This window comes from Rhopalosiphum padi, chromosome 4 (genome assembly GCF_020882245.1).
Source record: "Rhopalosiphum padi isolate XX-2018 chromosome 4, ASM2088224v1, whole genome shotgun sequence".
Lineage (NCBI taxonomy): Eukaryota > Metazoa > Arthropoda > Insecta > Hemiptera > Aphididae > Rhopalosiphum > Rhopalosiphum padi.
Window position 1 is genome coordinate 1,559,233 of NC_083600.1, and position 22,727 is coordinate 1,581,959.

Consider the following 22,727-nt stretch of genomic DNA (forward strand, 5'->3'; position numbering starts at 1 on the left):
ACATCCACATTTAATTGTCTTTACCTATACATAACTATACATATTCATATTCAACAAAATATTTAATATAATAGATTTTCTGTATAACTTTAATTCCTAATTACTACTATAGAAGTTATATAAAGAACATTAAAAAGAATAAATCTAGGAATACCACTATTTAATTTAAAAAATAGTAAACTAGTTTAGTTTCTCTATTTATATATTATTAAGATGTTAAGTATTTGCTAATTACTTACTGAAAATTTACTGGTTAAATTATTTTGACCTAGTAAATATTAAAAAAAAAAAATTATTGTGTTGTAAATTGCAGAATCTAGTTTCTATTTAGTTATCTTTCAGAAAAAAAATATTGGGTATTCCATTGAGGGACGAGGAATATGGTATTTAAAACGTACAGCTAAGAATGGTAGGTCTACCCATCTAAAAAACATTAAAACAGTACTCTCAACTTTATTATTCATAGTTGTGTTTTGAACAAGTTTCACGGAATAAGACTGATTTATTTTGTAGTGGTAAGATATTTTATTGTAGTGTTGTATAATATCTTATAAATCATTGCTTTCTATGTATAAGTTGTTTAAAATGTAAGACAATAAAAAAGAAACGAAATGTCTCCCACAATCAATCCTTATTCTATCTGGTTATTATTATACATTTTCCTACTCTTGTCACATACAACAATGTGTCGGCGAACAGTTTTAAAACTGCAATTGTGATTGACCACGGAATCATACATTACACGAAATGTTAGGGATCACTGATGCAGGAGGTTTAGCTATATTATCTTACAACGATTCAGAGCAGACAGCAGAAGTAAATAATACATAAAGGTAATTAGTAATTACTAAATTGTTAAAATTTTCGCACTATTCAGTAAAGTAATACTTAAAGCAATAATTACTATTTAACATGAGCCTAACTTGAAAATTTATTAGTGCGGCAAATACATAACTATATATCAATATATTTTTTAATATTATATTACTCCTAAGTTATTCTAGGGGGAGCAAGGCCCCCCTTTGCTCTCCCCAATTTACGCCTATGCTATTCAGTAATAATAGTAAATACTAAATTATACCCTATTGACTATGGATTAAGCACATTACTCAGTACCCAATGGCCAATACCCATAGTCACATTCAGACATTCTCATGCTTCTAGGCTCTAACCGTCAGTCGGGATAGACAGAACTTGAGACTTTAGACTTGGCAGACTTGCACTTGCAGTTACTCTCATAGATTACTCTATGGTTACTCTTGCAATCACGTAACAGCGTTACCGCTACACTGTTCGTGGTTACAAGCTTACATCAAGAAAGTTTATCAGTTTATCAGAAAAAACATAAAACGACAAGTTGACAACCGTCTACAACCATCAACTTTGCCGATGTTGTCTCTAAATAAGCAAATTTTTAATTATGCACGAACAACGATTAGATAGATATAAGTACCTATTTAGACGTAGTTGAGTTTTAGTAATACTGTTAGGATGATTAAATTATGATTACGTTACAATGTTTTCCTAGTCACTATATAATAAGTATTTTTTTTTCTTTACGGCTTAAATTGATCTCGTCTTCTTTTATGACCGAACTGTGAGTTATAAATATGAATAAACCTAATATTTCACCTAAAAAAAAATCGAGCTTGTTAAGTATACTACACTTAAAGAAAAAAAAACCATCGACACCCGAAATTGATACATCAAAACAATCATTTTATCAATTAGATGGTCCATATCGTAATGTCTCTAATCCACTCAATAGAAGCACAAATGTTTCTTTATGTTGTGCAATTACCGAAACAACAAAGACACCGTCTGATTTCCAAAATGGAGAAAACTCGAATGAACCTGATGTATGTTCTTGTGCAGTGGAACCCAATACTACTCATAAACGTTCTTTGAGTCTGGGCTTACATTCAACTACAAACGGTGTGAATCCAGAATATAAAGAAACTGAATCAAATGAACTATCAACCCCTTCTTTGGAGAAATGTGAGAGGTTACGGAAAATGTTTAGCAATGCACAACATGTATCTGCTGATAGTATAATTATTCCAAAAACCACTAGTATAAATACAGCAGATTCAAAGCCAATTCGGCCATCATCTACAACTACTTTAACAGCATCTGAATATTTAAAAAAAACTGAAACTAAAAATAACTCAATGGATAGTTTAGCCAGACAGGCTTTATTTGCAGTACAAGTATTACATCTTATTCCCACATCTGATGTTAAAGAACGGTAAAACATATAAATTAAAATTTTAATTTATTTGAAATTTATATTTGTTTATATATATATATATATGTATTTATTTTATTTTTGTTCAGAAACTATTTGCATGGGCGTATTGCAGGAAATTCTTTACTAGGAGCAATGGAATTGGAACGTGTCTTACATAATCGAGAAGTTCGTATTTATGTTGGAACATGGAACATGAATGGCCAAGTAAATGAAATAATTAATAGAATTAATGTTTTTAATTAATTACAATAATTTTTTAGGCACCTCCACCTGAACTAAATGAACTACTACTGCCTGATACGGTTCCACATCTGCCAGATATTCTTGCTATAGGTACCCAAGAAAGTTATCCTGATAAGTTTGAATGGGAAGTAAATATTCAAGAAACTATTGGTCCATCACACATTCTTTTTCATTCTGCTTCCTTAGGCACATTACACTTGGCTATTTATATTAGAAGAGATTTAATTTGGTTTTGTTCTGGTAAGAATTGTAAATTATTCTAATATTTTAAAGAGATTCAAGAATATTAAATGTCTTATTTATATTTAGTTCCTGAAGAATCAAGTTTTAGTACTCGACCGGGAACTGCATTTCGAACAAAAGGTGCTGTTGCTATATCATTTTCTTTATTTGGATCATCAATTTTATTTATAACATCACATCTTACTGCACATGTAGAAAAAGTTAAAGAACGTTTACAAGATGTGCGTAGAATTATTAAATCTTTGGAACTTCCAAAACTTTTGCCTGTTAAGCATAAAACAAAAGGTATATAAATATTGTTTAAACTTAATTTTCCAATCGTATTAATATAAATCTTTTTTCATATTTTTAGATGTTACTAATAATTTTGATTATGTATTTTGGTGCGGAGATTTAAACTTTAGACTGGCCCATTCGCGACCTGAAGTAATGAAATGGGTAACACAGCATAGATTTCCTTTAGCTTCTCCTATGCATCAAACACTTTCAGATCAACTAAATGACTGTATTTCAAACGGTAATTTTTAATTAACTCATAATTTATATTATTTAACTAGTTTTAACATCATTTTAATTTACTTTAAACTTTTAATTGTTAGTAATGTTAGTATAATAATCACAGACCTAAAGAAGCATTTTAAGTACCAACAAAGTTGAAGCTGTTATCTATAGTTTTCCCCAATTTAAATCTAAATAAAAAAATCTTAAAAATATCACTTGAATATCAAATATCAATAATCAATCTAATAAATTTATTAAAAAATTATAACTTTGAGAATTGTTTTAACTTAATTTTTGTTCTCCCATCTTTACTATAGCTACACAAAGAGGTTCTCCTTAAGTATTTAAAAAGAGGCTTAGCTTTTCTACAGTTTGTATCCTAGGTCTGCCTATGATAATGTATTGTTATTAAATACAAAAATAAAGTATTTCATATTTTTAATTACTTTTACTAATTTATTTAATTCATTCAATTATATTCTTGTTGCTAATAATTTTAATAAAAGTAGAAATAAAGTATGCAAAATATTATAAATAAAAACCAGTTTATACAGAAAACTCCATACCACTATTACACTATATGGCATACATTATTTGAAAGTAAATATAACTATGACATAATATGTCACCTATTATGTGAAAACAATTTTAATTATAAATATTAAGCTTTTTAATCACTCTTAACACGTTGACTGCCACATGGCCGCCGGCGGTCATTCAATTGGTATTTGTTTTACGCCAAGAATATTTTTCAATGTATTCTAAATTTGTATACCCAAATATTTGAAAAAATAGAAAAAAAATGTATTATATCAACAAAAAATTTGTAATAATTCCCGCTACGCCACGGTCCTTATTTTAGTGCATTATTGTAGCGCCATAGAAAAGTTAATAATATAAAACCAAATGCATTTATGGTCACCGGCGGTCATATGGCGTGGTAGTAATGATGAACTATGGGCGCCGGCAGTCATAACTGCATAAAATTTGAGAACTACAGATGACCGCCGGCGGCCATGTGGCAGTCAACGTGTTAATATTTTTAACATGTCTTTTCATGAACTGGGTTTTGTTATTTCCCTATTATGAGAAAGCAAACATTGAAATAACCCCTTTAATTAAAAAAAAAGTAAAATATAAGTTAAAACATTATTAAATATAGGTTTGGTATTTCGTGGATTTCAAGAAGGCCCATTAACGTTTGCACCAACATATAAGTATGATCCAGGAACTGAAATGTTTGATACATCTGCTAAACAAAGAACACCTTCATATACAGATAGAATTCTTTATAAATGTGGAAAACAACAGGTTCTGCCAAGTCCTACAGGTAAATATTATAAAGTCTCATTCAATGAGAGATTTACTGGTGGGAAATAGTGGATTAATACTAGTGATACCCAAATGCTTTAGCCCTGATAATGTTTTTAGTTACATTTCTGTGGAGTATTAATTATATGCACTACTTTGTACTGAGGTGAGTCTGGATAATCAGACAATTATTACAAATATACAATAAACATGAATTTAAATATTTTATATAATTAATTAAAATAAATATTTAAACTAATGTATTGTATGTAAAACATATAAGTATAATATGATAACAGAAATATATTGTGTTGTTAAAAGTCTGTAATTTAGTAAATTTTAATTTAAAAATATAAAGTAAAAATACATTTTCTTTTAAAAAAAAAAAATGTTGTAGTGCTGATAATAAAATAATAATATTTAAATACTATCGTGTGAGTATAGCAATGGCAATATTATCATCGTCATCGCCTAAATTATCTGGACAAAACCGGTCTGTTAATTATTAGAATTAGTAATTATAAATTATATTAAATTATTAAATATTATTAAACTATACCAAAACTATTCGTTTTTTTTCGATGAGATAAAAATGTTTATGAGTTTATGGTTAATGGTTATTTAAAATTAATTTTAACTTTAACTGCCGATAGTAGTTACTTTGATCGAATGACAATAATTAAGAATTTCAAAAGCACAAACTACGCCAGTTTTATCCTAACATTCTGTATATTCGTATGTATTTATTTTATAAAATAGAATTGACTACATTTAAAAATATATTATATACAAGGTGATTCATTTATCATAAAACACTCATTATTTCAAATATTCATGTTTTTGAAAACATTTTTTACATAGTTTCAAGTTGTTAAAAACAACGTTTTTATTAAAAAATTATATTTTTAAATATTTTTTTTATTTTTACTTTTTTGAATGACAATATAGTTTTAATTTCATGTTCCAAAGCAGAATAATTTTTTTAAGTATTTTGATACATAAAAATCGAATTTTGGGCAGTAGTTTATGAGTTATACGTATTTAAAGTTTAGACAAGCGGAGTGGAATGGTGCAAAGTTACCCCGCAAAATGTTTGTCCACTACTTAAAAAAATATAAGGATAAAAAATATTTAAAAATATAATTTTTTAATAAAAACATTTTTTTAACAACCTGAAACTATGTAAAAAAATGTTTTCAAAATTGTGAATACTTTTTGAAATAATGAGTGTTTTATGATAAATGAATCACCCTGTATTATTTAAATAAACATTTTTATAAAAACTACAATTAAACAACAAAAAAACTAAATTATATTTAGTATTTTACTAGGTAATAACTAATAGACTATAATTATAATAATAATAATTAATTTTTATATTTTTCTAAATATTTTGTATCAATATTGTTAATTTCTTATTGTATCATATAAAAATGTATTTTTTCAGGATCCACTTGTACTTCATCTAGTATTGAATGTTTAACTTACTGTTCAGTTCCATCAGTATGTACGTCTGATCATAAACCAGTTTGGGGTCTTTACAAGTGTTCGATTCGGCCGGGTATTGATACGTAAGAATTAAAACATCTTTTTTTATCAAAACAGAAAATTTACAATCTATAACATATGTAAATAAGCAAATAGGATAACCTATTATATATGATGTGGAGAATATTTACATGGCTATATAGTATGATGGTATCAAGTAAAACAAGAAACTAAGAAAGTAGAACAATCCTAAATTGGAAACCAATAGGAAAGAGACCTTGAGGGAGACCCAAGAAAAGGTGACTGGATGTTGTGGAGGAAGACCTTGAAAGATTGGAAGTACAGGAGTGGAGGGAAAAAGTTCAGGACCGTAAAAAATGGAGGTATTGTGATGGTGGCCAAAACTCTTCGATAGTACTAAATGCCAGAGGAAGAAGAAGAAGATATAGTATGAGGTGGAGGGCTGTCCAGTGACAAAACCCTTATAAAGTATTATGGTTGGTTTAATGAATTCCTTTTTTAATGTTAGTCATTGTGGAGTGAATTGTTAGAAACATAACAAGATGCAGAAGTTAGTAAACAGAGAATAATTGATTAGAATGCTTGAATTGTTTCTATTTGGGACGCTTTAGCACGACCCCCCAACCCATAGGTTATATTCTGTAAGTCCAAATGCATTTTAACATTAATTTTAATAATTATTTTATTGTTAAGGGAAAGATTTGATTTAAGAATAAGACGTATGATATGTAGTCTACTTTTAAGTTTTTTCTTTGTTATTTTAAATATTACTCTCAGGTAAAACATTTGTCTAAAATGAGGTCCAATTATTTAATTTGGGTTTCAATTGGAATTTCTATTCTCTAAAATGAAGGATGGGTGAAATTTTTCTTTTTAAGGTGAAAGAAACATGAAAAGACTTCAATATTAATTTTGATTTTCCAATCGGATGTCCATTTTTTATTTTTATAAGATGAGATTGATGATTGTAGGATGCTACATAGTTATCACTATTTTCACTTATTGTCATCTGCACATGTGGCGACTATATAGAATATTATCAGCATTTGGTATGTCTACAGTAAATATGTTTTAAAGATCTGGAGACAGATCGCTTCCTTGGGGGACCTCAGTTTGAATTTTAAAATACGCAGAGAATGTTAACAAATGTACGATTTAAGATGTATGATTTAATTAATAAATAAAGTAGTGATTGGAGAATTTTTTTTATTTTTTAAAGTAGACCTTGATCGTAAGCTCAAGATACATAAAAAATAATGGCAGGACAACTTTTTTTTCTTCAAACAAGGAAGATATTTTGTCATTAATCCTATGAATTTATTGGGCGATAGAATGTTTGAATCTAAAGCCAAATTGCATATCATGAATTTTTGGGGGGTTTGGAAGTAACTGATCTGATTCTGTGAAGCAAAATTCTTTTGAATAATTTGACTAGCATTGGTAATAGACTGATAGGCCGATATGAAGAGGTTTTGGTTTATATATGAGAATTATTGTTGATAACTTTCAAATTTATAGGAAATAAGACAATCTTAGTATTGAATTGTATACGTAGGTAAAGAAGCATTGTGGATTTTTTAGGGAGAAATTTTAGTTTTTTATTTATAATTGAGGTGTAACCAGTGATTTTTTATCCTTCAGTTTTTATATTTCGCCAAGTGATGTATGTTTCACGGGAAATGACATAGATAACAGGCTACCTAAAAAATGAACAATTTTGTTGATATTGCTTAATTTAGGATGAATATTAGAATGTAGAGTAAAAATATTTGATTATCCCTCATTAAATATAACTTATTAGCTGTCTTCTATTTTTATGAGGATATGAATGAATTAATTTTGATTTAGTTTTTATTAGGTTTCCTTAAGGATCTGTCCTATATACTCAAGGCTTGATATTTTGACTTGAAATAGTTAGGTTTATGGGTTCATATTAATTTTTTTTATTGCACTAGCCATGTGATTTAATGTTTTATTTGTCAGATAAAAAACCGGATCTTTACCAGTGAAAATGGATTTTGTATTGTTTAGTAAATAGTGTATTTATATGGATTCAATTTTGTTAATGAAGGTAGGATATGGTTGAAAGTGAGTTGGTCATTTATGTTAAACTAGATTGTGGTCTGAGGTGATATCGTTTGTATTGTATAATATACTAAAATTTATGTTTAGAAATTCACGAAAGGAAGAAGTCTAAGATGTCAGGATAACGGTTTTGGTGAGATGAATAAATGTATAGCCAAGTGATCATAGAAAAAGATTGGTTTGGTAGTGAGAAATTACTGGCCAATGAAGGCAATACACTGTAGATATTGTTGTGGGTATGTGATTAAGTGGTGTAATCGATATGTTTCTTACTGGAATAGTAGGGAGTCGTAAGCTTGGGAGAAGATTATATTTAATTTGTGATGAAATAAGAATGGCAAAAGCTGCGTGGGCCGGTTCAGTCGAGGTAGTCTATTCTATACATCAGGGGTCACCAACTAGCTATGTATCAAATAAAATTAATATTACAACAAAAAAATTAAATTAATCTGTATTGAACAAATGCATAAATAAATCAATATAAATACTAATTTAAAAAAAATTTTTTTTGTATTTATTAACATGTGTAAATTATTAAAAGTGGGACCGTAACCAGTATGGTAAGTTTCAAAATGGTTCCATAGAAATTAGTTGGTGACCCCTGCTATACATATTGTAGCCTGGAAAAATATTGTTTGTTGTTGTAGTGTTGTAGGTTTTTGATATAAGAGCAATATCTATTTTTTTATCTACCATTAAATTGAGTAATTTTTGTTTGTTTTGTTCAAACATCTTTAAAAATATATTATGTTTTTGTATAATTATATATGAATATATTTTAGTATGCCTTTGGCTGCTGGACAATTTAATCGTGAAGTATACTTGGAAGCAATCAAAAGACGAGCAGCAAGTATGGACAAACGTGTTGGAACCTCTGCTGTTTGTAATGTACAATAACAAAAAAAAAAAAACTGTTAAGCCTAAAAATTGGCAAAAAGTGATAAAATCTTCTTAAAAGGGTACTATATATTAGTTTGTAGAATGTTATCTAAAGGGGGATCAAATAACTAATCATTTATTTTAATCAAAAATGGTTAAATATTAAGGAGTTAAATGACATATAAATAACGCACTAAAAGACTGCATGTAAAAGATAAAACAAACAGCTATATTAAATTTGCTTGACTGTCTATGGTGCTTTCATTTTAATATTGTTTTTTAATTAATTTTTTTGAAGTTTTATAGATATTTTAACCTTACCAAAGTAATTTTGTCTAGTCAAAATAAATTGTAATTTTAAGTGCAATTTTTATGCCACTTACCACTTATTATAATCCTTTTCTTGCTATTATTTTAATTTTTACCTATTTATTTTACTACACCTAGTCTTAAATCTTAATGTAATTTTTGTTAAACCACAATTTATACTGTTAAAATTTATGGTTTTTTTATTTAAATTTTTATTATTATACCAACACAATCAATTCAGTATTTTTTTTTAATTCTGATACTACCAAGATAAAGAAAATAAATCTACTAAAGGGATATAAATAATTACTATAAAGTATTAATTATTATATACTTTTTTCATTGACAATTAATTGTATTGTTTTATATATTAGTGGTTTATGGTTTATTAACCATATTCATTAAAAATATAAATTAAATTCGCAGATATTTTGACTATTATTATCTATGTAAAAGTAGACAAAATTATAATTACTGTGATATTTTATGAAATAGCTCCAGTGTTATGCAAATTAGTATAAATAATTATAATTTTAGTTATTTTGTTTATTAGATTTATTTATTAATTTTGTGATTATATTATATCGACAGGTATAGATTTCAGACTTTTATGATGAATGTTTTAATATTTTATGTACTTAACATTTCTCATTCATTTTATACCTTTTTTTTTGTACCTATTTTTTTTTTTTAATATAGGTTTTTGCTATTTTGAAATCCTCAATAACTAAACATATTTATTATAATTTATCAATAAATCATACTCTAAAGAAAATATAGCAAGTTTTAATCTAAATGCTATATATTATTTAGTCATTATTTATTATATTTTAAATTCTGAATTTTGTTCATGCTATGTGTATTTTAAATTTTAAATTTATCATACTGAATAATATAAAAATAATATTTCTTTTTCCTAATTGTTTTTTTTCTCTTTTTTATTATTATCTGTGGTATAAGTTACTGTCTTAAGAGTATGTCACTATGACATAAAGAGATTTTATTAATGTAATCTTATTATTATTAATATTAAAGTATGGTTATTTACTATTTAAAACGAAGTACAAACTGGCTTGCTAAATTAACAAATAACATATCAATACAATTTTTTTTTTACGAGTCGGGATCTATACAATGACGTCAAAAAATTAAAAAATTACTATGCAACTATAATATTTAAGCAGTCGCGTATTTAGACCGGGACCCCGAGTTAAGTCCAAGTTGTGGGGCTACAAGACCTGTACCATTACATTAAAGACCAACCAAGTTTCATGCTACGCCACAATATTTAAGTGTATTCATTTGTGATCTTTCATAAAAGAGTAATTATGATACTATAATGTATATATTTCCATTATTTTATATAACGTATACACTTGAAATTTAATTAAAAAACAATTTTGGGACCAAATTTAACAAAATAGTCGGAATACAATCATTTATACTAAAAAAATATCTACTTTTTAATAATCTTATTATGTTACGGAGATTTAATTTTTAGTCCTTTGGTGGTGGCAGTATCCGCATTCAAAACCATATATTTTTTGTATCATTAAACATTAATGACACATCGTTAATAAGTAATCTCTAGTTAATTATTATTATTATTCGTAATAGAATAAACTGACTTATGAAATCAGCTGTGGTCCATGGAAACCTATGCATATGTAGCCTATAAGAACTATATTTCTTCCAAAGAAGACATAATCAGCCCTCTACTATCATAATTTAAATTTATGAATAAATAAGACAACAATAAAATTCAACACATTTTATGGTTTCATATGTTTAGCACTGAACTAAATATTTAATTTAAACTAAGTATTTAGTTCAGTGATGATTGGTCATAAAATATATTAGATTCACGATTATATTATACAGAATTGATTAAATTTAATTTATCCATTCTATCCTGATTTCTAGTTTAATACACCGACTTCTGTAATACGTAGGTTAACTTCTCCAGATCTCCTTATCATATCTAGATGTGCAACCAGTATTTTTTTAATCGTAATCGCGGCCAACAGATGTAGATAAATAGATAATGAAGGATAATAATATGTGATAGATAAAAATTATTATCTATTGTGCAGCCGGTATTAATATAATATTGACAATCTGTGAAATTGTGAAACTATAGAATAGTCCATGTCCATAGTATAGCCCATGGCTTAAATATATAGCCTTAAATCATATTATACACCACAGATTATACATAATATCCAGATATCCTTATATTTCATATGTATTTTAGAAATATGTAAGGACATAAGGTACAACTCTACCAGTCGTTATCACGGTCATTTTGGGACGCACTGCCCGATTTCTTTCATTGCACCATCCTTCAACCGGCGTGATGTACGGCACGGTATCGGTGCTTACGTACGGCCATCTTGTTTGTTATTCCGTTTCCGCACCGAATCCGTGTAACGTGAACAAACGAACGTCCGCCGCCGTCGTTACCGACGCGAAATTGGAACTGCATATCGCGGTGTCCGCGGTATTGAATGGTCTATATTTTGGAGTCTTTTACCAACGCTCCATTCCATCCAAAAATCTCTGTATACAATATTCGACGCACGTGCCGTTGTGACTGACGGTCGCAGAAATTGGGCGTACACTGAGCAAGCCAGTCAAGTTCGTTTTGGCCGACAAAAATTCAGAACACAAGCGCACCGCCACGCCGTTCGGCAAACGGAACAAGAACAGAAAATCAAAAACGAATCCTTTGCCCCGTATTATGAACCACATGGTTGAACGGGACAGTCAGAATGACGTTCCGGAAGGAATGGACATCACGGAAAGTATGTAGTCGTTTTTACAGTAGCTATTGTTATATTTTGTTTATTTACTTATACGTAGATCGTTTATCCGTTTCGTTCGCCCCCGGTCACCTCAATGACATAACCTCCTCTACTCGTTAGTCGTTTCTGCTAGTTAACTAGAATAAATAAATAATTGTCCTTGCAAGTTTATACTTCTGTTGAATGATAACTGTGATGACGGCACGATACAGCAATGCCGTTTTGTTGCTAAAATTACATACCTATTCACACAGACAAAAAAAAATATTTCTCATTTAGTTAATGATAAATTGATAACCAACCTATCAAAAATTATTTACAACATTTGATTTCATGATGGTATAAACTATGCTGTCATCATATTATTTCTGGTTTCAGTTGTTTGTTATCAGTATTTTTTTTTGTTTTTATAATATATTAAGTTTTGAACAATGTTTCATTTTATACTATAGTGTGATCACTAATCACTGACCAGTGATCAGCATTCTATAGAATACTGTTGAGTCATTAAGCCCAATTCTATTGCTCCATGTGTATTTGCCAACTTTCCTTTCATATAAATAAAATAAATTATACTTGAATTTAGAAAAGCATTTAGAATGATATTGGATAATTGAAAATATATATAGTTAATTTTCATTAATCGTAGGAATTTTAATCATATGTTCATATATAATGACTTTTTTTTCTGTTATCATTATGATAATTTCATAAGAATAAAATTAGTTTTAAGTTTTTTTTGTTTATGAATGAAAATATCATAGTGAAAGGCACATCTATACTTATATCATAATTTTAAAACTTGTTGGTTGCAAATATTTACAATATAGTAAAAACAACATTAAATTGTAATCCAGTTTGTTTTTATATTAACAATATGGGTAATTTGTTATTTAACGTATCTAGATCTTACATATTATGAACTAATTTCCTATAGGATTTGATTTTTTTGTTGATATAAATTATTAAGATAAAAATAATACCCATATATTTTTTTAAATAAATACTTGATCTTAATTTAATGATTTAATTCTAAGAATATACTTAATTGATGAGACATTACTATTTTTAATAATTTTAAGGATATTTAGCTTATATTTCTATACTATTGTGTATTAAGAGTGATAAGTAATATTAAAAACAATTTTGTACCTAATTTTCAATTTATTTTTTAGATATATGTTATAATATAACAATTAACTAATTTGATAAACAATGTTTTATTTTTTTTATTTATTTATAGTGCTCACTAATGATGGAACACCTTTCGTGTATGGAAGTGGTCCGGATATACCAAACATTAATGATCTAGTAGAAGAACCCCCTGAAACAATACCCATAACTGATGTAGAGATGGAAGAAGGTAACTAATATCTAATATTAATCATTTATTGATTTTTTTGTTAACAATTTCAGTTCATTGTTAACTTGCTTAAAATATTTTCTTACATGACAAAATTTTATTAAATACCTAAAATTGTAACAGTAGTAAAATTTCATCTCTTTAATGACTGACTATACTCTGTTTCAAATAAATGTAATCTCGTTCCTCAAGTAGTGGCCAATTTTCATATGGTTTTGTGAAATCACACCCATTGATTAAATCAGTTTTTATCGATTTTGTTATCATCTTATTTTTACAATTAGCTACGTTAAATTAATTCCTTTACTGTATAAGTCTTATCAAAATATAAGCTAGGCATTTGATAGAATAGTTAAGTGATGCATCTGATCATAGCAATCGGCATCTGCTTAGTCAAATCCATTGCCACCAAGTAAGAGGTTAGGTGGTCTAACACCAAAGTTAATAGTTATTTGTTACATAAAATAATATTTATCAAATTGTTAAGTTTCTTTTTTATTTTAATAGATTTTTAATCTACCATTATTTTATTTAAACAATCTTAACAGTGTTTATTTTTTATGATTTTATAGCTCAGTAAAATTAGTAATTTTTGAATTAGATATTATAATTTTTTTAAATATTATATTTATTTATTTTTTGTAAATCTTAAGTCAGCTGGCATGATAAACTAACTTGCAATGACAACTATTTCATTTTTAGATAATGCAAGACCAGAAGCAACTTTTAAATTTGAAATTGAAAATTTCAGTAAATCTAAGGATCAAAGATTATCACCTCCTTGTTATGTTCGTGATCTTCCATGGAAAATAATGATAATGCATAGAGTAAGCCAAGACAATCGATCTGCTAAACCTGCTCAACCTTCTGTTGGTTTTTTCCTTCAAGTATGTATTTTTTTTAATCATATTATTCACATTCAGTATTATTGATCTTTATTTATTATAATTATAGTTATTACCACAAAAACCATAATCACTTTTATTTTTTAATTAGTGTAATGGTGAATCAGAAAATACTTCCTGGAGCGTTAATGCAAGTGCTGAACTTCGTGTTATATCGCAAAAAGAGGGCATCTCTAATGTTGAACGTAAAATTCAACATCTGTTTTACCCAAAAGAGAATGACTGGGGATTTAGTTTTTTTATGTCTTGGGAAGACATAACAGACGAAGCCAAAGGATTTATTAAAAATGATACAGTGATATTTGAAGTGAGTTTAATTTTATTATTATTTACATTTATAGAATATTTTACTATTTTTACCTTACTACTACTTATTACTTATTTGAATTAAATGTTGTTTAACTTATAATATATAAAATTAAGTAGGTGCTATATAATTTTAAGAAATTTTTCCATTTTAAAATTCACATTGCTACTATGAAGTATAAAGAAGAATTAATTATTAGACTACATTTTCTCAATTATTTAGATTTTGTGTTTTATTTTTAATTTCTTGTGATTTAGAAGAGTGGTGCTCGATCTTTTTTAATTCACGACCCCCAAAATAATCTATTTTGATGATACAACCCCCCTTCCTACCAACATTATGTAATTATGTTATACTTAATGGTCTTTATGTATCCAAACATTTTATTTGTATAAATTAAATTGTTAATTTTTGCCAATAAATTATTGGGACCTTCTATTAAAATTTTGGAACCCCTAGATTTCACACAACAGATTTAGAACATTTTTATGAAAATAATAATTGTATACTTATTGTAATATTATATGGCATAGTTTATTGTTTTTAATTGAGGAGATGTAACATAATAATAATTTATTAATACCTACAACTTTTTTCAGTATAAAAAATTTATAAATCTTATTTTTTATTCATCTTTAAAAAAAAAAGTATACTGATAATAGTAAATTCATCTTAGGTATCTGTAACAGCTGATGCACCACATGGTGTCAGTTGGGATTCCAAAAAACATACTGGATATGTAGGTCTGAAAAACCAAGGTGCCACTTGCTATATGAACTCACTTTTACAAGCATTATATTTCACCAATCAACTACGCAAAGTAAATATAATAATCTTCAATATTATAACTATTTTATATTTGTCATTTTTGCTGATACACTTGATCACAAATAATCTTATTTAGGCTGTATATAAAATGCCTACTGAAAGCGATGATAGCAATAAAAGTGTTGCATTAGCATTACAAAGAGTATTCCACGAACTTCAATTTTATGATAAACCTGTTGGGACAAAAAAATTAACAAAAAGTTTTGGATGGGAAACACTTGATTCATTTATGCAACATGATGTTCAAGAATTTTTAAGAGTTGTATGTATAATATTTTAAATCAAAATTTATTTAATTTTTATCTAATATTTCTTATATACTTATTTAAGTTACTCGATAAATTGGAAAATAAAATGAAAGGCACGTGTGTGGAGGGAACAATTCCTAAGTTATTTGAAGGCAAAATGATAGTAAGCTATATTTTCAGTTTAATAAACTTTTCTTTTCATTTAAAATATATTAAACAAAAATATTTTTGCTATATTTATTTCAGTCATATATAAATTGTAAAAATGTGGATTATTCTTCAAAACGAACTGAGACGTTTTATGACATTCAACTCAATATAAAAGGAAAAAAAAACAGTAAGTTATCTAAGATTCTCCTTAGACCTTTTTCAAATTTGTTTTAATTAATGTTTTAACTTATTAATAAACTTAGTACATACTATTTAATGTATTTTATGTTTTTAAAGTCTATGAGTCCTTCAAAGATTATATACAAGTTGAGATACTGGATGGAGATAACAGATATGATGCTGGAGAGTATGGCTTACAAGATGCTGAAAAAGGAGTTATATTTGCATCATTTCCTCCAGTTTTTTATTTACACCTTATGCGATTCCAATATGATCCAGTTACAGATAGTTCTGTTAAATTCAATGATAGGTAAATATAATGTTATATATGTTTTTTTTATTCTGAGTTGTGCATGAAAGTATCGATTTTACGATGTTAGGTTTTTTAGATTCTATGCGAAGCAATGAATGTATTACTTTTATTATGTGTTTTTTTTTTTTTTTTATGATAACACCATACATTCTCGTTCAATACTACAATTTTTAAAAATGTGGGCAGATCTTATTTGTACAAATTCTCAGTACTTATTTTTATAATTGGGAAAATAAAAAATAAACAAAGGAAAACCAATAGTTTTTATACCAATTCAATTTTGTTTTTTTGATGCAACTTAAAAAAGAATAACTGTAAATACTTGACATTTTCACCAAATGTTTATAATATCAATTATTATTCATAGTAAAATTATTTAAAATGAACTTGACAATTTAATACAAATCTCCTAATTTATTGTTAATTTCTCGATTCCTAAATATGGATAATTTAATCATGGTTCATGATACTATTTTGAAGAAAAAAAATTATTTTTATGCCTAAGACTAAAAAAGTTTAAAACAAGGTTCTTTATTAGATTTTCAATCCTAAAAAATTTAAACCAAGAAGCCAAATCAATATTTTGACATTCAATACTAACCTATTAAATAATTATAATAATTGCAACATTTTGGAAAAAATTATATCAATCTACCATAATACTAAAAAAGTAAAATAAATGGCTAATAACTTAATCTGTAAAACATGTATCACTTTACACTTGGTGTTATTGGATAATAGATTGTTTCTATTCAGAATAATTTTTCATACAAAATTATATATCATTGAATTCAAATTTAACACACCTATAGTAGTGGCCCACTCCCTCGCCTAATAACCTAATGGAATCCACTTGCCCATATTTTTTTTTTCTTAATGTATTTTTATATTCTTAATTTAATCATTTTTGTTCTAGATTTGAATTTTATGATAAAATTAATTTGGATCAGTATTTAAAAACAAAAGAAGAAACTCCAGCTGATTACATATTGCATGCAGTTCTTGTTCATAGTGGGGATAATCATGGTGGACATTATGTTGTTTTCATTAATCCTAAAGGAGATGGAAAAGTAGATTTAAAATAATATATTTAATTTTATTACAAAATAATATGAATTATATTTATTTATTTTTCATCAGTGGTGTAAATTTGATGATGATGTTGTCTCAAGATGTCCTAAAGAAGAAGCAATAGAACATAATTTTGGTGGAAATGATGGAGACGAAAATATGATGCCAATAAAGCAATGTACAAATGCATATATGTTGGTTTATATACGTGATTCTGAACTAAAAAATGTGCTTCAGGAAGTAACAATTAATGACATACCAAAAGAGGTTAGTGAAAGTATTAATTTAAGATTATCTAATGTAAATTAGTTAATGGATCTAATATAATATGCTATATTTAGGGTATTATGTTGATGATTTTGTATGTGTTTAGTTGGTAGAACGATTGCAAGATGAAAAACGTATCGAAACAATTAGAAGAAAAGAGCGAAATGATTTACATATATACACCAATATACAAGTTTTTTTGGAAGATTGTTTTGATAGTTATTTGGGAATAGACTTGTTTGATTTGGAGCAGCCCACCTTCCGAACAGTTAAAGTTAAAAAAAATAATAATTTAGAAGAAGTACATCAATTATTGGCAGAAACTTTTGTAAGTCAACTAAAAATATTTTTCAATTAATGTATTATAAACTCATGAAACTTGTTTTTTTCATTCCTATTAGAAATATCAATCAAATCAAATTAGAATTTGGCCTCTTATTGCTAGTAAACATGATTCCTTGAGACCTTTGTATCTTGACGGAGAAGCAAATGCTTTAAAAACTATTCAAGACTTACATGATAGTTCATCAACTACGTGGAATATTTGGTTAGAACTAGTAGAGCCAGGTGTTAGTTCATTAATACCTTTTGATAAAAATAAAATGTCCCTGATTTTTTTCAAATTGTTTATACCCGAAGAGAGGCTTTTAGTTTATTGTGGTTACTATTTTGCAAACTATGAAGCACCAATAGGTAAACAATTTATATACATTAATAATACAATTATATTATAACAAAATAATTTTATTTATATTAAAGATTCTCTTGTTAATATCATGAACAAAAGAGCTGGTTTTGATGAAGATACAAAACTTGCAATTTATAAAGAAACTAATAAAAATGAAATTGAGAAGATAACTAAACTTGATGACCCCCTTTGTGAAGTATGAATTTAAAATTTTTATTTTAACCATTATATGTTTTTAACAAATACAATTATTATTTTTACATTAAGATAATACAGTCATCAACTTATGGAGAGATATTAATCTATCAAAAAGAAGAACTTATAAAAACTTATCCTTGTGTTATGGATCATTTTAAGTGAGTTGAATTAATAATAACAATAATAATTACATTGAATAACAATTTTTTTATTCATTTAGAAATATTTGTTCCCAAGTGTATATAACATTTTGTGATAAACTTATTCCTAACGATCCTGGATTTACCTTGGGATTACCGATGTGGATGTTATACCACGATATGTTACAAGCAGTTGCTGAAAGAGTATCTGTTGATCAACGCAAATTACAGATTTATTTTAGTGTTAAGTATGTGCATATCAATTATGATATTCAAATATCTTTCCATATTTCATATATCTTGTTTTAGCAGCGGTCAAAAGGAATGTCCTGGTGAACCAATTAAAAACTCTTATAATGGACCAATTCGAGACCTTATAACAAATAACAGTTATGGAAAACGATATCCTAAAAAATTCTTTTATCAAGAAATGCACATGTCAGTTGATGAGTTAGAAAGCAAGAAGCCCGTTAAAGTAAGTTAAAAATTTGTTGAACAAGTCTCTTATTATATAAATTTTAAAATTTATCTTGCAGATCATTTGGTGTGGTCCCAAATTAAAAGACGAAAAAGAAATAATTTTATATCTTAATAAAAATGATACCTCGTGTACTCATTTTTATGAAGTATTACATGACAGTGTAGAATTATCACCCGAAGGATCTGGAAAATTCAGGTAATCTTATTGAAAGACATAATACTATTTTTCTTAATATTGTAAATTTAATACATTATAAATTTTAGAACACTAGAAATTATGTCAGCTAAAATAAGTAAATGGTTCAATCCAGGAATAAAAATGCCAGATATTGCTACAGTTTTCCCAGCAAAATACTATAGGTAAATTATAAATAAAATAAATCGATTATATTTTTGTTTTATTAATTTATTATTATTAATTTAATATACAGAGTTGAAGAAGTACCAAAAGATGAATTGGAACTTAGTGAAAATGAATTATTAGTTCCTGTTAATCATTTTTCAAAAGAAGTATACTCGACATTTGGTACTCCTTTTCTTATTAAAATTATACATGTAAGTGAAGAGCCCAAAATAATTAAAGTACCCATATAATAAATACATTCATGTATTATCTTACTATTTAGGAAGAGACTTTAGCAGATGTAAAAGAGCGTATTGTTAACAAGACTGGTATTCTAGACAAAGAGCTGGAAAAAGTGAGTTAATTTTATTGAATTTTAAAAAAAATTTACTCTAATTAAATTTCAAATTTTAGTATAAATTTGCAATTTGCCAAGGAGTCAGAGCAAATTTTATTCCTGATACTCATATTATGAGCTTACAAGATTTTAAAGCACCTCCTACCTGTAAGTTTTTCAAAACAATTTAAATTATGGGCAGATGGGATATTATAATGATTTAATCTAAAATAAAATAGAATATTTTATGATAAATTTACTTCTGTTATAAGCGATAAAATCCTTATTATCTTACAGAATTATAATTATATCTTAAGTAGAAATCTTAGTTTTCAAGAATATACTCAGATGATGATCGTTCAGGTGAAATTGAGGCAAACTATGGGATTTTTTTTTTAATATTAAAATAATTCTTAATGAAAGCACAAACTTATTTAACGCTATTTATAGTCTACATTCTTTACCCCAGTTATTTTTTGCCCACTCAATAGTTATACTAATTAATTGGAAGTATAAACTGACGTTTATCTTGTCGAAGTATCAGATCATTCTCTTCCTATACAATGTACTCTTGTAATTTTTAGAAAAAAAAATATATTGGTTATTTTATTTATTTATTTTATGTGTGACGTTTAATGAAAAAACTGCTCCAATCTTCGATTTTTATGGTAGTTTCTTAAAAAACTTGATCTAAATGGTACTTGAGAAAATTCCCATTACGTAACTTATTAATTGGAAAGAAGTAACAAAAATGGAATATGAATATTTATACAATACCAGTTTCTGACAACTTCAATTTTGTTTTCTAAACTACTAAATATATTATTTTATATTTTTTCTCCTTTAATAAATTTTATAAAGTAATATTCTTATAAGTTATAACTCATTGTGTTCTTGCGTCAGCTGAAAAGTATCAAAAATACACAGCCACATTTTTTTATAGGTATTTTGTATTCAAATTTTGACATATTTGAATATATCTTCTTTTTGTCTTTCATTCAGGAACAGCACTACTATCAAAATTTCCCTCCATCTCTTTCTGATTACTATCTATAAGGTTGTGTTCTAGTATATCATTGATAAATCTTTTGGTAACTGTCAATCTATCCTGGTTTTATTTATCATTTTAATTAAAATGTTTTTAAGTAGTTAGTCACCTGTTCTTCTGCATTCCCATACCAGTTTATCGCATAGGCTTTAACCTAATAAAGAAAGTGTATCTGAAATCTGATCTATTGTGTAATGTTTATATTTTTATTGTTTTTTCTAATTGAATATTTTTATTTACATGAAAAATAATTTTGATCTTTTTATTATAATAATTTTGTTGTAATCGAAAAATATTATTTATTAAATAACCCCGGAAACTTAGTCTCCGAAAATATAACCACTGAAAAAATAATCCTATAATTAAAATGATTGTATTTCTGTCTAATTATAAATGTGTAATACAATTTCAATAGTATAATAATTTTAAACAAATAGTCAATTTTTTCATAAATTTTTCATAGGTATACAATAATTTATCATTGAATGTAAATTTAACATTATTTGTGGGGGACATAAAAATTGTATGTATGTATGTTATACACGCAATGACAATAGTATTATTTAGATTAATTTACATAATCTCATATGAGGTTTATTTTTTAATGGTTTAATTTTAAAATATTTTTATAAATTTCAGCTCAAGGACAAGGCCAACGACCATGGTTGGGCATGGAACATCCAAATAAGACTAAACGCACACGATTAAATTATTTAGAAAAAGCTATTAAAATCTATAACTGAAAGTTTATTTATACACATTATGTATCTTGAATAATTTTTAAATTAAATACTGTGTGTGATAGTAATGTCAAATTGATATACTGGTGATAAACCTTTTTACCTATGTGTGTTTTTGCGTTTGATTAAAATTGCTATTCTATTTTATGTATAATTCTGCTTGATTTTAAAACAATTTTTAAATGTTTTAAAGGGTACTTACTATATTTTTATTTTTTATTCTACGGATCATAGTACTGTATAAATACTATTATATTCATATTAAATATAAAATATATATATATATATATATGATATATTTAAAAACTCAATTTTACTGTAAAGTATTTATAAAAAATTTCACTCAGACATTCAAAAAATAATCATTGTTGTTAATTTTATTTTAAAATATTAATATATGTAAATGTTGAATAACAGTCTTTAACATACACAGTAAATGTGTTTATAAGTGACAGATTTACATCAAGACTATTAAATTGTCTTATACTCCTATCTTTGCAATTAAGTATTGATTTAATTTCTATGTTATTAGTATTTTGGCATTATTTTTAAACTGGATTTTAAAAATAATTCAACTTAACATAATATTTTTAAAAAATGTTTAAAATAGTTGACAATTAATCATATAATTTCAATTTATATAATGCCGCTACCATTAAGATGTAAATCCGTTACTGTTAGGTATAACATTTTTTGTTAACTTTCACTAATTAGACCTACTTATTACATCATTATAAAATATAGAATCAGAATGTTTATTTATTTTTTAAAAGGCAATGTAATTGTGTAAATAAATTCAATTATTTGTTTTTATATATATTTTTTTTTGTTCATTTTTTTTAAAATTATATTAGTGATATTACTAACAAAATTACATTTAGAATTAAAATGACAAATCATTGTTAGCCAACAGAATTTGTTTTTATTTCTCATTGTTTCCAGTAAAAAGTTCAAATTTTTAATACATTATTCTAGCTAAATAATCA

General features: G+C 26.5%; 2 protein-coding genes across 5 annotated transcripts; both read left to right on the forward strand.

Moving 5' to 3' along the window:
- The first annotated feature begins 184 nt into the window (after nucleotides 1-184).
- Nucleotides 185-9,574, forward strand: LOC132930918 (inositol polyphosphate 5-phosphatase E). The gene is made up of 8 exons (XM_060997038.1): nucleotides 185-2,248; nucleotides 2,338-2,455; nucleotides 2,512-2,734; nucleotides 2,804-3,022; nucleotides 3,090-3,254; nucleotides 4,401-4,568; nucleotides 5,997-6,120; nucleotides 8,926-9,574. Exons 1-8 carry the CDS (start codon nucleotides 1,611-1,613, stop codon nucleotides 9,038-9,040), a joined length of 1,770 nt encoding a protein of 589 aa, XP_060853021.1. The 5' UTR covers nucleotides 185-1,610; the 3' UTR covers nucleotides 9,041-9,574.
- A 2,128-nt stretch (nucleotides 9,575-11,702) lies between these two features.
- On the forward strand, nucleotides 11,703-22,560 carry LOC132930914 (ubiquitin carboxyl-terminal hydrolase 7). 4 transcript variants are annotated; one of them, XM_060997030.1, is made up of 23 exons: nucleotides 11,703-12,135; nucleotides 13,379-13,498; nucleotides 14,201-14,385; nucleotides 14,495-14,710; nucleotides 15,387-15,530; nucleotides 15,615-15,800; nucleotides 15,869-15,949; nucleotides 16,033-16,123; nucleotides 16,234-16,426; nucleotides 17,346-17,499; nucleotides 17,570-17,771; nucleotides 17,881-18,095; nucleotides 18,169-18,460; nucleotides 18,527-18,651; nucleotides 18,723-18,811; nucleotides 18,874-19,041; nucleotides 19,103-19,268; nucleotides 19,330-19,469; nucleotides 19,538-19,633; nucleotides 19,705-19,828; nucleotides 19,900-19,971; nucleotides 20,031-20,121; nucleotides 21,641-22,560. In XM_060997030.1, exons 1-23 carry the CDS (start codon nucleotides 12,072-12,074, stop codon nucleotides 21,742-21,744), a joined length of 3,318 nt encoding a protein of 1,105 aa, XP_060853013.1. In that variant the 5' UTR covers nucleotides 11,703-12,071; the 3' UTR covers nucleotides 21,745-22,560. The 4 variants fall into 4 exon arrangements, with proteins under 4 accessions (XP_060853013.1, XP_060853011.1, XP_060853012.1 ...); XM_060997028.1 differs by having other exon boundaries at nucleotides 11,704-12,135; nucleotides 17,570-17,767; nucleotides 17,874-18,095; XM_060997029.1 differs by having other exon boundaries at nucleotides 11,705-12,135; nucleotides 17,570-17,767; nucleotides 17,874-18,095; nucleotides 19,106-19,268.
- Nucleotides 22,561-22,727: the final 167 nt, after the last annotated feature.

What these genes read in the sequence shown, in the direction of transcription:
- LOC132930914 (XM_060997028.1), top strand. Translation starts at nt 12,072, where the DNA reads ATGAACCACATGGTTGAACGGGACAGTCAGAATGACGTTCCGGAAGGA. An exon ending in CTGTTGGTTTTTTCCTTCAA is followed by an intron (nt 14,386 to 14,494) that starts GTATGTATTTTT and finishes TTTTTTAATTAG; the next exon opens with TGTAATGGTGAATCAGAAAA. An exon ending in TATTTGAAGGCAAAATGATA is followed by an intron (nt 15,950 to 16,032) that starts GTAAGCTATATT and finishes TATTTATTTCAG; the next exon opens with TCATATATAAATTGTAAAAA.
- LOC132930918 (XM_060997038.1), top strand. Translation starts at nt 1,611, where the DNA reads ATGAATAAACCTAATATTTCACCTAAAAAAAAATCGAGCTTGTTAAGT. An exon ending in ACATCTGATGTTAAAGAACG is followed by an intron (nt 2,249 to 2,337) that starts GTAAAACATATA and finishes ATTTTTGTTCAG; the next exon opens with AAACTATTTGCATGGGCGTA. An exon ending in TTTAATTTGGTTTTGTTCTG is followed by an intron (nt 2,735 to 2,803) that starts GTAAGAATTGTA and finishes ATTTATATTTAG; the next exon opens with TTCCTGAAGAATCAAGTTTT.